The sequence below is a fragment of the Lottia gigantea genome (genome assembly GCF_000327385.1).
Source record: "Lottia gigantea unplaced genomic scaffold LOTGIsca_1, whole genome shotgun sequence".
NCBI lineage: Eukaryota > Metazoa > Mollusca > Gastropoda > Lottiidae > Lottia > Lottia gigantea.
Genome location: NW_008706746.1, coordinates 8,564,734 through 8,580,241, shown reverse-complemented (window position 1 = coordinate 8,580,241; position 15,508 = coordinate 8,564,734). Strand labels below are relative to the sequence as shown.

The following is a 15,508-nucleotide window of genomic DNA, read 5'->3' as shown; positions in this document are numbered from 1 at the left end:
GTTATTATTGACGGTGGTCAGTCTAACCCTATATATGGTCTGATAGTTATTATTAACTGTCGCCAGTCTAACCTTATATCTGGCCTCTGATAGTTATTATTGACGTTGGTCAATCTAACCCTATATCTGGTCTCTGATAGTTATTATTGACTGTCGTCAGTCTAACCCTGTATCTGGCCTTTGGTAGTTATTATTGACAGTGGTCAGTCTAACCCTATATCTGGCCTCTGATAGTTATTATTGACGGTGGTCAGTCTAATCCTATATCTGGCCTCTGATAGTTATTATTGACGGTGGTCAGTCTAACCCTATATCTGGCCTCTGATAGTTATTATTGACGGTGGTCAGTCTAACCCTATATCTGGCCTCTGATAGTTATTATTGAGAGTCGCCAGTCTAACCCTATATCTGGCCTCTGATAGTTATTATTGACAGTCGCCAGTCTTAACCCTATATCTGGCCTTTGATAGTTATTATTGACGGTGGTCAGTCTAACCCTATATCTGGTCTCTGATAGTTATTATTTACGGTGGTCAGTCTTACCCTATATCTGGTCTCTGATAGTTATCATTGACGGTGGTCAGTATAACCCTATATCTGGTCTCTGATAGTTATTATTGACAGTTGCCAGTCTTAACCCTATATCTGGCCCCTGATAGTAATTATTGACGGTGGTCAGTCTAACCCTATATCTGGCCTCTGATAGTTATTATTGACGGTGGACAGTCTAACCCTATGTCTGGTCTCTGATAGTTATTATTGACTGTCGTCAGTCTAACCCTGTATCTGGCCTTTGGTAGTTATTATTGACGGTGGTCAGTCTAACCCTATATCTGGCCTCTGATAGTTATTATTCACGGTCGTCAGTCAAACCCTATATCTGGCCTCTGATAGTTATTATTGACGGTGGTCAGTCTAACCCTATATCTGGCCTCTGATAGTTATTATTGACGGTGGTCAGTCTAATCCTATATCTGGTCTCTGATAGTTATTATTGACGGTGGTCAATCTAACCCTATATCTGGTCTCTGATAGTTATAATTGACAGTCGCCAGTCTTAACCCTATATCTGGTCTCTGATAGTTATTATTGACGGTGGTCAGTCTAACCCTATATCTGGTCTCTGATAGTTATTATTGACGGTGGTCAGTCTAACCCTATATCTGGTCTCTGATAGTTATTATTGACGGTGGTCAGTCTTACCCTATATCTGGTGCCAGGTATAACGGCATAACCTCTTACCTAAGAAGTAACATTGCTTAACTGCAATGTTACAACCTAAAATTCCTATATCTGGCCTCTGATAGTTATTATTGACGGTGGTCAGTCTAACCCTATATCTGGCCTCTGATAGTTATTATTGACGGTCGTCAGTCTAACCCTATATCTTGCCTCTGATAGTTATTATTGACGGTGGTCAGTCTTACCCTTTATCTGGTCTCTGGTCTCTGATAGTTATTATTGACTGTGGGCAGCCTAACCCTATATCTGGTCTCTGATAGTTATTATTGACGGTGGTCAGTCTAACCCTATATCTGGTCTCTGATAGTTATTATTGACGGTAGTCAGTCTAATCCTATATCTGGTCTCTGATAGTTATTATTGACGGTGGTCAGTCTAATCCTATATCTGGCCTCTGATAGTTATTATTGACGGTGGTCAATCTAACCCTATATCTGGTCTCTGATAGTTATAATTGACAGTCGCCAGTCTTAACCCTATATCTGGCCTTTGATAGTTATTATTGACGGTGGTCAGTCTAAACTCTATATCTTGTCTCTAATAGTTATTATTGACTGTCACCAGTCTTAACTCTATATCTTGTCTCTGGTAGTTATTATTGACAGTGGTCAGTCTAACCGCCTACATGCCTGTGCCCGTGCTTTCTTAACATTGCTTAACCGCAATGTTACAACCTAAAATTTCTATATCTGGTCTCTGATAGTTATTATTGACGGTGGTCAGTCTAACCCTATATCTGGTCTTTGATAGTCATTATTGACAGTCGTCAGTCTAACCCTATATCTGGCCTCTGATAGTTATTATTGAGAGTCGCCAGTCTTAACTCTATACCTGGCCTCTGATAGTTATTATTGACGGTGGCCAGTCTTAACCCTATATCTGGCCTCTGATAGTTATTATTGACGGTCGTCAGTCTAACCCTATATCTGGTCTTTGATAGTTATTATTGACGGTCGTCAGTCAAACCCTATATCTGGCCTCTGATAGTCATTATTGAGAGTCGCCAGTCTTAACTCTATACCTGGCCTCTGATAGTTATTATTGACGGTGGCTGTCTAACCCTATATCTGGTTTCTGATAGTTATTATTGACAGTCGCCAGTCTTAACCCTATATCTGGCCTTTGATAGTTATTATTGACGGTGGTCAGTCTAACCCTATATCTGGTCTCTGATAGTTATTATTGACGGTGGTCAGTCTAACCCTATATCTGGTCTCTGATAGTTATTATTGACGGTGGTCAGTCTAATCCTATATCTGACCTCTGATAGTTATTATTGGCGGTGGTCAGTCTTACCCTATATCTGGTGCCAGGTATAACGGCATAACCTCTTACCTAAGAAGTAACATTGCTTAACCGCAATGTTACAACCTAAAATTCCTATATCTGGCCTCTGATAGTTATTATTGACGGTGGTCAGTCTAATCCTATATCTGGCCTCTGATAGTTATTATTGACGGTGGTCAGTCTAACCCTATATCTGGCCTCTGATAGTTATTATTGACGGTGGTCAGTCTAACCCTATATCTGGCCTCTGATAGTTATTATTGACGGTCGTCAGTCTAACCCTATATCTGGCCTCTGATAGTTATTATTGACAGTCGCCAGTCTTAACCCTATATCTGGCCTTTGATAGTTATTATTGACGGTGGTCAGTCTAACCCTATATCTGGTCTCTGATAGTTATTATTGACGGTGGTCAGTCTAACCCTATATCTGGTCTCTGATAGTTATTTTTGACGGTGGTCAATCTAACCCTATATCTGGCCTCTGATAGTTATTATTGACGGTGGTCAGTCTAACCCTATATATGGCCTCTGGTAGCTACTATTGACAGAAACTCTTTCCAGCCTCTGATAGTTATTATTGACAGTCGCCAGTCGCCTGATAGTTATCGTTGACAGAGGTCTTGTTGAAGGTAATATCTGTCCTGTGATGGTTCTTATTGATGGAGCGCGGAGATTTTTGACTTTATATCGTATCTTAGGCATATATAATAGTTACCATTGACTAAGGTCTTGCTGACTATATATCTTCCCCGAGAATTTGTTTTTAACGAAGTACGAAATTATCACTCTGATTTCATTACCAGCCAGTTTGTTTGATGTTGAGTGACTGTTTACGCCTGCGCTCTATCGAAGTTGTTGAAAACAATTTTGAAAATGAAACATAAAATGATACACCCATTTACTGTACGCAAATTATGGTTTTACTTTCCCAAACGTATTGTTTTGACAATTTATAGCTCTTTTTAATAAAACATGTCTTCTAAAACCTGACATGTTGTCACAAAGGACTTTCGCTTGAGTGCTCATATTCATTATATTAAGATAATTTCATTATAATATACTGTAAGGTAATTAATGGAAATTCTATTCAAGTGTCTAGAGAAAACTGCTTATTTTTTGCAAGTGACTCAATCATCTGGGAAAACTGATAATTTGTTAAACGTACTCAGGGTTGGACACTTTGGGATTGGTTGACTTTCCCTTAGTATTGATTGTATTGAAATGGTACTTTTGAGAATGAAAAACAGTTGATTTATGTTAAGCTTGCTGGGCCATGTTGTAATGTCCCACATGTTCAATGAAGAAAGATCTATCATGCGAAATTACTCATGATTCTTAAATGAAAATAACACACGAACGTAGTTCATAGCCATTCCTCGACTTTATAAATCGAATTTTTAAAAAATACGATTATTTTCAACAAATCCTTTAAATCTCATTTTAAGTTATTTCTAAGCTTTTAAATGTGATATGAAGGCGTATTTCTAATGTTATATGTTTTTCAAAAAATCGACTTAATGGCTGTGGATAACGTTCGTGTTTGTTATTGCCATGTAATAGGAACAAAAAGGAAAACGTATTTGAACTAGTTTGGATCAATTCTGCTTCTGTCACTGAATGTTTAAGTTTGTGATGTTTCGCTCTAATCAAAATTAAAATCAAAATCAAATTTTTATCTCAAATAGTTCCCAAGATATAACCCTATCAAACCTGTCACCATGCATGTAGATTTAAATGATGTATATATTCTCGATTTTTACCATCTTCGTTTAGTGGAAATTCACTTCATGATGGTAGTTTTGTGACATAGTCTCATTATAAGTGGTGTTTACAGATGCCATTTTTTGACCAATCGTATCTTAGTCTCAGGGGATTTTTTTTTAAGCTAAGCCAATCAGTGTTCCCAGTCGAAATTTTAGTCTTCAAAACCATGTGTGTCCAGAATTATCCGCGTTTGAAATTTGAAAGTCAGGTCATCTTTTCTCGAGACACTGCAATATATAGAAAAGACATCTATAGAAACAGGAAAAGAAATTCCAAGTTTGAGATATTTTTGAAGTAATTATGCGACATTTCCCGTACCTGTGAAGCCTATATACTTATATTAAAGACTCAAATCAACCCCCCAAAATGGCGCATCTATCCCTTTAAAAGATATAAAATACGACTACATGATACATTTAGAAAGATACAAAAATGGACGTTATTTTGTGACCTTTTTCCAAACTGACTAAGAAGTGTTAACATGATCTTGAAATCTTGCGCAATCGTATGTCAGAATCAAATCTGTTTAATTATTATCAAGGGCCCAATGGAATGGAAAGAGGGAAACAGGTAATGGAGGAATGGCTAGACAACAGGAATACTGTGGCGTCTGTGTGGGCACAGATCTAGAGCTTAACTTGTTGATTTGTTGTCTCGGAAGTGTAATGCCGAAGGCTACGTATTTCTCTGTTATTGTAGGTTGATAAACGGAAATCGCACGGGATGAGGATAGATTATGATCAACTTTAATGTTGTTCTTGTCCTTTTCATCTGTACTTTTAGTTTATTTGTGTTTAAAACTTTGTCATAATGAAAATACCATCATGTGATATGATACGCAAACAACAAACGTATATACTACAAATTCAATCGTTGCTCGGATCAGTGGAAAGTGTAATCACATATTTGCCCGACTTTGCTATAGCGACACACGCCATGATGATTACTTGATAATTATATGATAAATTAATAGTCAGCCGATGTTGCAAGATCTCAAAACAAACTGAATAAACTATTTAAGATTTCAGAGCATTAACTATTATTGGTTTTAGCCCGCTAGTCAGTTCTGGCAATGTTGCCCTTTTGGTGAAAAATTCTACACACGCTTTTAACCATCAGAGTTTATTGATCTTTTATTTTACTATTTAAGTCACTAATATTAATAATCCTTTAGCGACATTTAGGGGTAGAGATCATATTAAATAACAGAACACAAATTTATGGTATACTACTCCTTACTGTGACAGCTTACTCCTTACTAATAGTAATATACTTATATACCGTATACCATGTAGTTCTGACATGGTCTTACATGACGAATGGGGGTGGGGTTTGGACATGATGAAAATGTATATATCGACCTTGTTGATAATAAAATTCATGTCTATCTTCACGCAAAAACAGTACAGCGGCCAAACGCTCAACCAAGAGAGTTCTAGTAATGCTATGCAGAAAAAGGCCAAACATGAAAGATATCCTAGCGCCCTGCGACTGATTAAGTTTTATGGAAACTGTCGAGAATTTCCGGATGCCAATAAAGTAAATGAATTCTAATGTATCTTATTTTCAGTTTGCAGCGTTTTTCACCTTTACGTGGATATTTGGTGAATTGCTGTGTAAATCACTGGTGTATGTACAGAATCTATCATCAATCTGCTCTGTTTTAACTCTGACAGTTATGAGTTTAGAAAGGTAGGTAAATGTAACAGCGGAAGTATACACTAATTTGTCTGGTATTTTTTCAAATTTGTATATCATGGTGATAATGAAGGTTGGATAATATTTGATAAGGTTAATGGACAAAGAAGTCTGAAAATTTAACTATTTTGAAAAAGTTATAACAACAAACATATAATGAATTAATGTGGAAAACAAAATTAGGCCTTATAATATTGTAGTCGTAGTCGTTCATTGTTCTTAGCTTTCGAGAAATGTCCATCGTCATTTATATTAAGATTCATCAACTTCCACTCATGTTGCACCTGGTGATATATCTAAACTTGTCAGTTTGTTAGTCTTATTGAAGATCGGTTTAGCCTTTTAAAAAATAGTAGGCTATAAAGGAATCACAATGCGAAAATACCATCGTGTTTTGGTTGGTCATTAATATTTCGTATATTTATTATTAATTGTCTTTTAGATGGACATTTTTAATATAGGGAAGGATACAAATGTCACAAGTTTAGAAATCATATACATTGTATTACAAAAGTACAGTTTTAATATTTCCTGAAAACTACAATTTATTTGCCTTTTTGATGAACATTTTTAAATAAAAGAAAGAAAAGAATTGTCACAAATTTTTCAAAAGTACAATTACATGCATCTTTCATGTTTCCAGTATAAAAGTAGAATTTATTTGCCTTTTAGATGGAGTTTTTTCATAAAAGGAAGCATAAGAAATATCAGAATGGCCATATATAAGTTAATATTAGTTTAACATGCCAGTTTAATCCCTTACTCTATTAAGAGATTAACTCTACAATCTTCTCCAGTTTCCTTCCAATCTCATTACAATATAGCTGGCATTACGTGTTCATTTTGTTATTATGAAATATAATCAATTAATATGTAAAATCCTTTTGCTGCTTTTATAAGATTAAGGAAACTTTTGGGGTTTAATTATTTTTTCTTATTTTCTCTTTCACAGGAAGGAAGTTTTTGTAGTCTTTTTTTAATCTCGTGTTAATCTATCTTAAAATTGCACTCAAATTCTAAAGAAATGCACTTCAAACTTGTGTCATATTTTTGATCGGTTTATATCCTACATTTCATGAACCCTCAGAAGTTTGTCTTTGTGTCGCATGCAGGTGAAAAACAATGGAATGAAATAATGATTTGCTCCAGTTGGGGCTAATGAAGACGGATAACAATGTAGTGTGTATAGTTGGAATTCTGCATGATGAACGTATTCTTTTTCGATTTCCTAATGTCAAGGGATCTTGAACATATAATTCTTGTAGCACATGAGACATTCATCTTCTAAATAAAAATAAACTTTGTCTTTTTTATAGATGCTTAATCTTTCAAAACAAAAATAAAGAAAAAAAATGTACTTAATCCAAACTTATCTCAGCGGTTGCACCAATATATACACGAAGCATGATATTCCATTCCCTAAATTATAGCTTTGACAACTGTTTGATTTTTTCCAGATACTATGCCATACTACATCCATTGAAAGCTAAGTATGTATGCAGTGTGCGAAAAGCTAAAAGAGCTATCGTTATGATTTGGCTACTGTCGATTATTTTAGCTTTACCTATTGCCTTTCTACAGGTAAGTGACTAGAATTCAGGAGAGGATTGAGCAACTCCATGGACCAATGAATTGTCTTTGCCACCCATTCTACTTTACTCCATTTTCTCATCGAATTTAAGCTGGTATAATTCTTAATGAATTCGAAGATACTTAAATAAAATTGAATAAATATTTGTTTAAGAATTTTTGAAATCGGGGAAGCCCTGGATCTCTCTGAGATTTTCCGAAACTTCAGATTTCCGAAGTTTCAGATACGCTGAAACTTTTGCACTTTTCTCCTTTCTCCTTTGATAAACTACATTGGATTTGTACTAATTAAATCTTGCTATGTATGCCACATTGCACCTGTGCTACGAAATACCATCTGTTGACATTTGTTCAAAATGTTAGGCAATATAGATTACTGGTTTAAAGGTCGTGATGTGGGATTGACCTCTAAAAAGTTGACTACAGGCGTAAATACTACGACTAGAGCAGGAAATCAGCTGTTCATTTGCTGAAGGATATAAAATGCTGATATAAATATCAGTGTTTACCTTCTTTTCGTCTTTCTGATTTCCGTTTTCATGAATTGGTTTTGAGACAGTTGATGAAAGATTTGTAAGATACAAAATACTTGCTTTACTATCAATCATAAAATGAACATGATGATTAAGAAAATACCCACCATATCTCAATTGAGAAATCCATTAAAAGGACTATAGACCACCCTCCCTAAAATATAAGCAAGAGTCATACGCCTCATGTTTCTGCAATTTCGTTTAAACGAAATAAATAATTCGTTTAAACGAAATAATGATTTCGTTTAAACGAAATAATAATAAAAAGTGTTGAAAATTGCGCTTAAGGGGCTCCGTACTATCCAATTTAAAATAGTTAACTAATGATGTTATTTCGTTTAAACGAATTAATTATTTCGTTTAAACGAAATAATAAATAAATATGTTTACAATTGCGCCTTAGGGGCTCCGTAGGATAGTGATGCCAGAATTACACACAAAGAGCTCAATGTTGAGTTGTATCTGTTTGTTTCAGAATCATAAAGAAGTTGGAGTGGTAAGAAAGGGGTATTGGTGTATTAAAGACTGGGAAGATTTACTATTTAGTAGAGTATATGAAGTTTATATGTTCTGTATGATGTTAGTTATACCAGTCTCTATTATGATGTTTGCCTATTGTAATATTAGTTTAGAACTATGGCACGTCTCCAATCAAAGAGTTATCATGAAAAATGGCAGGTACGTCGTTCCCACACTTTTTTTTTCAAATTTTGACAATTTATTATTCATTTCGTAGCGTATTAATATAAGTTTTTAGCAATGATTTTGGGATGTCAAACCAAAAGTGAATAGATTATTGAATTTTTGCAATGATCAAAAAAGTATTACAGTAGAACTATTGGTGGCGTAAATAAGCATGATAATTGTATTAGCTTTTTGATGGATTTTTGTCATCACTCACAGCACAATCCATTGTCATTTAACCTTTTTAGTTCATTACATCCCATTATTGGCCATAACAAACATCTGGTATATATTTTACTATCCTAGACATAATAATCGGTTACCATCAGTTAAATCAAGAGTTCATTAAGTCAGACAATTTTTTAAACTACCCTTATTTTTTGGAGCTTGTATAAAGAATTAGAGTTTTTCGGATTAGGGTACATCAAAGACTGCGTTCCAATATTGATTTTTAGATATTGAAGTGTATGACGGGTATAAAATATTTGAAAATAATCCTAGTAAATCTAAATTCTGAATAATTTTTGTTCGACATGGATAAATTGGGTTCAAAAGAAGATTTGTTTATTGGCTCGAAGAAGATGATGGAGTAGAATATCGTGAGCTGAAAATTGAAAATTTACAAATCAATTTTAATAAGACAGGTTCGACGTCTGCTGGATTATAAAACACGCGGCTATTACATAATATATTAGACAGATTTCCCGCCACGAATAGAAATTATTGACAATTAATACTAGCTTCATCAAATCTTATTAAAGACTTTACATGATTATGGTTTTAGACTTTCATAATTTCCATATTATCTGAGTTTAATGAGGACGTTGAGTTCCAGGTCATACCTATGACAATATGGAATCCTCTTAAAATTATTAAAATATTCACATTGAAACTTTGAAATAGACCAACGATCACCAATTATAACCTACTAGCAAGCCTTTGAAGAAAGTACCATATTGAAATTAAATGGACAGTTGCCATTTTGGGAGGTTGATTTTAATCTTCAGAAGTCTTCAGAAGTACTGAAGAATTTAACTCACTTTTCGTATAATGTTTTTTGTATATATCATAGAATATCTTAAATTGACGAGTCGTCATTTTAACAGTAACGTGGATTTGAAGGCTCAAATTTCGACGGTGAGTTGTGAACACTATAACTGATTGGCTTTGCTAAAAAAATTCCCGTTTCTGAGACTAAAGTATGATTAGTAAAAAAAATGGCGCATCAGTCCCTTTAAATATCAAACAATCTGCAAACCTAGTTCACATCGAAGAAACAAAATAGCCTATGAATTGTACTGTCCTGAACTGTCCAGAATGTTAATATTTTTAACACCAGTAGACTAACTCTCTCTCATTCTTTTAACTCTCTGTCCAAACTTAAGTCCAAAAACGTTTGAAATTTAATCTCCACTATGGTAATAGTACAGTAATAGTAATTTCGGTATTCAGGAACACCTGATGTCACCTATGATTTGGTTTGTCTACCCTGCGTCCCTTTAATCCAAATAGTTTGGTTGGTATACATGTACTTATTTTGAAAATACATCTAAATACCATAAAAAAGACTACATTACAAAAGAGGATAATTATTAGCAGCTGAATAGAACTAAATGCCACTTTTCTAAATTAAAATTCGATATAGAATTCACCTGCCATAGATGATGTGTAGGATGTCATACTAACCTACATACAAGTTTTTTTTGTCCAGAGATGATGACTGTCTAAAAGTGCCAAGGGGAAGATGAAATTCATTTCGATATTATTGCTCCACAGTAACATGCTTGACCCATTAAAACAAATATTCTGATTGCCAATATCCAGTTCTAAGATCTACAATAAATCTTTGTGTCATTATTAGAGTGTACCGTTTTTCGAACTCAATGCATAATATCACAAGGTGCTGTAGAGTTATTTGATGGTATTCTCTCATTAATCATAATAAGATCTAATGTTTATTTTGGTCAAGCGATACAAAGCATAAGAACTATTGTTGACGAGATAAAAAATTCACAATTTAATTAGGAAATTCACTGAAAGATTGAAATCATGGTTATATATCATTCAATTGCATAATTTGACAATATTCAAGTTGAACCATTACTTCACAGTAATGTGATGATATTTTATCGTTAATCTGTAAGCAGTACAAATCATGCATTAAAAAATCAAAATTTAATTTAGAATCTTGCCGATAGAATCAAACCATGGTTTTATCTTTCAATTGCATAATTCTACATTATTTAAGTTGAATCTTTGATCTCAAATATTGTCTTTATCTTTGTACGAAAAACATGTTAGAAAGTTTTAACTATGTTATAAAAAGAATTGTTGAAAAAACAGTAGTGATTTGAAAGATAACGGTATAGCGAGGACAGTAAATCGATAAGCTAATTAAATAAGTGACTGTTAAATAAAAAATATATTGGCTTGTTACAAACCATTTAAATTGGGAGACTTAAAGGATTTCTGAATTTATTCAATTTAACACAATTGTCTTTTACTGATGACGTCATAAGTGACAAAATGCTTTTAGGTTTTATTCTTGATAACTGTAACACTCATCTTCTATAATATAAATGTTTAATGATATTATTAAGGGATCAAAAATTCTATGCAATCATAAAAATTTATATCTTTCACTTTTTCGTTCGATTTAATTTGATATTTTATCGTTTATCAAAATTACAGCATTATAAAAAAATACAGTTGTCATTATCAGATTCACATTTTTTCAAATTTAAGCTGCATGTATTCCTCTTATTTTATTGACAATTGGAATATGAATCATTTTATGCCTGGAAGCACGTTTAAATCTTTAAAGCCATTCCATTACAAAACGCACTAATACATCTATTACAGGCAATATCTTATGGCTTCCACTAAATCCAGTCCATTTCATATTGGATCAGATAAAAGTCCGGTGATCAAATCAAGTGGCATATTTAAGATTTCATCAGAGGACGACCAAACCAGAAAACAGGTACATTTCTTCATTCTCTAGACTATTTTCCATTATGTATTCCTTTCTCTATAAAAACAAATGCGTTGGGATAAGAATCATTTGGCGAAAGTTGTGGGTTTACATCTTTAACGTTTTACTTTCATAGCGCTACACCATTATATCGCTAGATCTTTCCAGTCACAGTCCGAGCCACAAAACATATTTATCGACGAAAAGGAAGACCTGACATTGTTTAGCAAGGCTAAAGAAAGACTCCGTAAAATGGTTCACTTTTACTTCAGAAAATAAATGTCGATGTATTTAAATGCTTTATAATTCCGTACATAGATCGGCGAGTGAGGCAGAGATGCTGTTCCTTAGAACGGGAACTGCTTACACTACTCTAGGTTTGTCTATTATACAGTTTCTTCCAGACAATAACGGAATAAGATGTGATCGAGATCTATTTTGGGTGTTTCTGAAGAAGGCAGTAAGCCGAAACTTCAAATAACAGGACAATAATATAGTTTTAATTAATTTGATTTGAATACTGTATATTTCAGGTGATTAAGATGTTAGTTTCAGTAATAATCATCTTTATAATCTGCTGGGCGCCGATATTAACCACTAACCTTCTTACAGCCTTTAATATACTTCATCATTTAAACTATGGTTACCTAAAACCAATGAGATTTTCTTTTTATTTACTCTCATATCTCAACAGTTGTGTTAATCCCATCATTTATGGATTTATGTCGAAAAGTTTTCGTCAGACATTTCTGCACGCGATATGCACGTGCATTCGAGGAAAGGCGTATTCAAGAAGAATGTATTTTCTGCGTCAAAACTCATCGCAGACGAGATCTACTCATTATAATACTAGTAGTAGAAATTGTGATATAGAATTAAACAGAACTGTTTGTGATCATAATTGTGCTTATGGTTCCTGTGACAATGTATAACAAACCATACACACGCGCATTTGGTAACGTAACCTTCATAGAGTGTATCTCTGTACAATTACAGACAGTTATACCGTGTTACAACAAGATGTTGATCTTCTAGCTTCGAATACAATTTCCTTACAACAGATATTTAAGATGTTTGAAGAATAAATTTCAGAAGTAACCGAAACTCTATATACAAAACTTATATTGCGTTCATTACTACTTGAACTACCTTAACATTAAGTGGACTAGTCGAGTTTATGTTTAGATCGCACAAATATATCGAATATCGTTATAAACTTTGGCACGCTTTTTTAAAATGCCTTATAGACTAGTTCTGAGGGAAAGTGGAACATTTAAGGTGGTTCCCTTTCGAAATTTGCAGGTCCGTGGCCAAAACCTAATGGCATTTCACCAGATAAGTCAGTGCAAGAAGTGTCGACAAAGTTAAAAATATTATTTTATGTAATACCTAACCCTGGTTTACCAAGTGAACATTATTTTAGCCATGTGAACTCCCCAAAAGGGATGACGAGTTTGGTTGTTTATATTATTTGTAAATTTTTGTCATTGTTAATTTTGTATTATCCCGGTGTTCTATCTTGTTGTTAAAGAAATTACTTAGTTTGAAAGTGGTTCTTTGATTAACCAATTTCTTTAATCGCTATGTAGGATAGTTTTCTTGTCCTGGTCGAAACACCTTAGCCCTACCTAAGCCATGTCCCCCCCCCTCCCACCAACCCTAGTAGAACCGGCATTGAGACTTAATTCGTCTGTTATATTATGATACAACGGTGCATACTAGAAAAATTGCTCTCGTAGATTAGGTAAGTGAATAAAACTGATTCTCCAATTAGCCATATAGGATATATGCAATAAGAGTGTATTGCCTCATTCAATTCATCAGCTCGCATAGTAAAAGAGGGCGTAAAACTTCGTTTAATTTCATCTTAATTCCCATCAATGTATCCCATTGATATGTATACGACACGTGATTATCAAGACAAACCATTAAGTCGTATTGACAATATATTTTATTAGCTAACTATAGTAATCTGTCTGTACAATTTCACGCTGGTAGGACCACAGTCTACTCCACGCTCATAAAATACCAATTGATCTGATGCTATATTTGGAACATTTCATGTACTTTATATTGGTCCGAAACTTGCTATATCTTTCCTCTTGTTGCCAGTGATAGTTAGAATAAAATAACGGAATTGCCGAATTATGGTAATAACTAACCTGCCCAGGCTTGATGACTTTCTCAAAGCCCGAACACGACCATTATCTCTCTTCGTTATTGTTGACGAAGGTAACCAATCTGAAACTTTCTGACTAAATGCGTGGCCCCTCATTACTTTTGACGGAGTTACAGCTTTTCGACTATATCCTTACCCTTTTTGTACTGGCATGGGTAAGCCAGATTAGCTTCAGAAAATTTTTAAGAATTTTATATCTCTATTTAGGATGATTTGAGAAAGAGAAATAAGTTTATATTTCTCGAAGCTATGAACCTAGGAAGACTGTATAACAGTACTTGTATTTATATATCCGACACTTAGCTGACGTTACATTCCGACCACAAAAAACTGCAATAGCTATCAGACACAAATCACATTTCGCGCCTTACATTCCTCCACGCATTATAACAGAGGATAGTTTAGATCAAAGTTTCGGACTAGTATTCTGTTATGTTATTTGAGCTAATAATAACACCAAATTAAGAAACGTGATATAAACCCTGTGAATTATTGAGCCGAGTAAATGTTATGACTGGATCATAATGTGATAAATCATGTCCAGAATATCATTATACCAATCATGCTTCAAAAATAACAAATCTCTTTTTAATTGGAATTTGGCATGAGGTTAAAATAGACATTATTAAAGAGCCTGAAATACACTAGAACCAGAAACTACGTACAGCAAACAGAGTCGTTTTTACTACTTATACTATATTATTGTACACGAACAAGGTGTCAATGTCAATAACATTTAAATTAACAGTTCGGTAAATCTGAATGAGGTAAAAAAAAAAATAAATACACTGGAACTCAGTTCACCTATTTTAAAATTACTTCAGTGCGATCTTCTTATTGATAACGGTCTTTAAACATATATAGTCGGCCTACCATCAACAATTCAAGTATAGACGAACTGGGTGTTAGATTTTCAATTTAGACAATTGGTAGAATGAAGTAAAAAACATCAGATTTGTATTTGCTTATCTGAATAAATTGGACACAATATCTTCAAGGGATTGTCAAAAGGTTTTCTAAACTTTTTAAGTGTATCAGGGACACTGATAGCATCAATTTGCACCATTCCAATTTTCATTCCGACGTCTGTGGTTCTTGCAATTCCACTAAAACTAGCGCGTTTAATGACGTCACTAGAGGGGAACTGCATAGATATCAATAGTTGATTCCGGAAGCTCCACTCTAGTGACTTGAAGCTATCAGTGTCGCCGATACACATAAAATATTTAGAAAACCTCTTTACAAATCATTTAATTATATGGTAACAGTTTGAATGAAACAGGGATACTTTTTTCCCCAACTTATGAACTTTTGGGACCTTCTTTTGTTTGTTTAAGGTACCCCTGGTACCCCTTGTCTTTCTTATTAGGTAAAAGGGGCAGTGATGGTGGTGTTTAGGGCTAATTTTTGATGAAGCAAGGATTGAAATATGCACCTCCAGTTGCCTACGCTAAGATTAATGCTTTGTTTTCTAATCACAATGTACCCTCTCTGCAACTCATTGATGATTTAAACATCATTAACTCCCAATATAAATATGAATGAATGCAGAATA

The 15,508-nt window shown here is 34.1% G+C and overlaps 1 protein-coding gene across 1 annotated transcript; it reads left to right on the top strand.

The window, feature by feature from the left end:
• Positions 1-5,741: 5,741 nt before the first annotated feature.
• On the top strand, positions 5,742-12,706 carry LOTGIDRAFT_152502 (hypothetical protein; the record flags this gene model as incomplete). Its single annotated transcript, XM_009045937.1, has 6 exons — positions 5,742-5,834; positions 5,866-5,987; positions 7,451-7,574; positions 8,592-8,794; positions 11,663-11,783; positions 12,308-12,706. The coding sequence occupies 6 exons, from the start codon at positions 5,742-5,744 to the stop codon at positions 12,704-12,706; spliced, it is 1,062 nt and encodes a 353-aa protein (XP_009044185.1).
• Between the last annotated feature and the right edge of the window lie 2,802 nt (positions 12,707-15,508).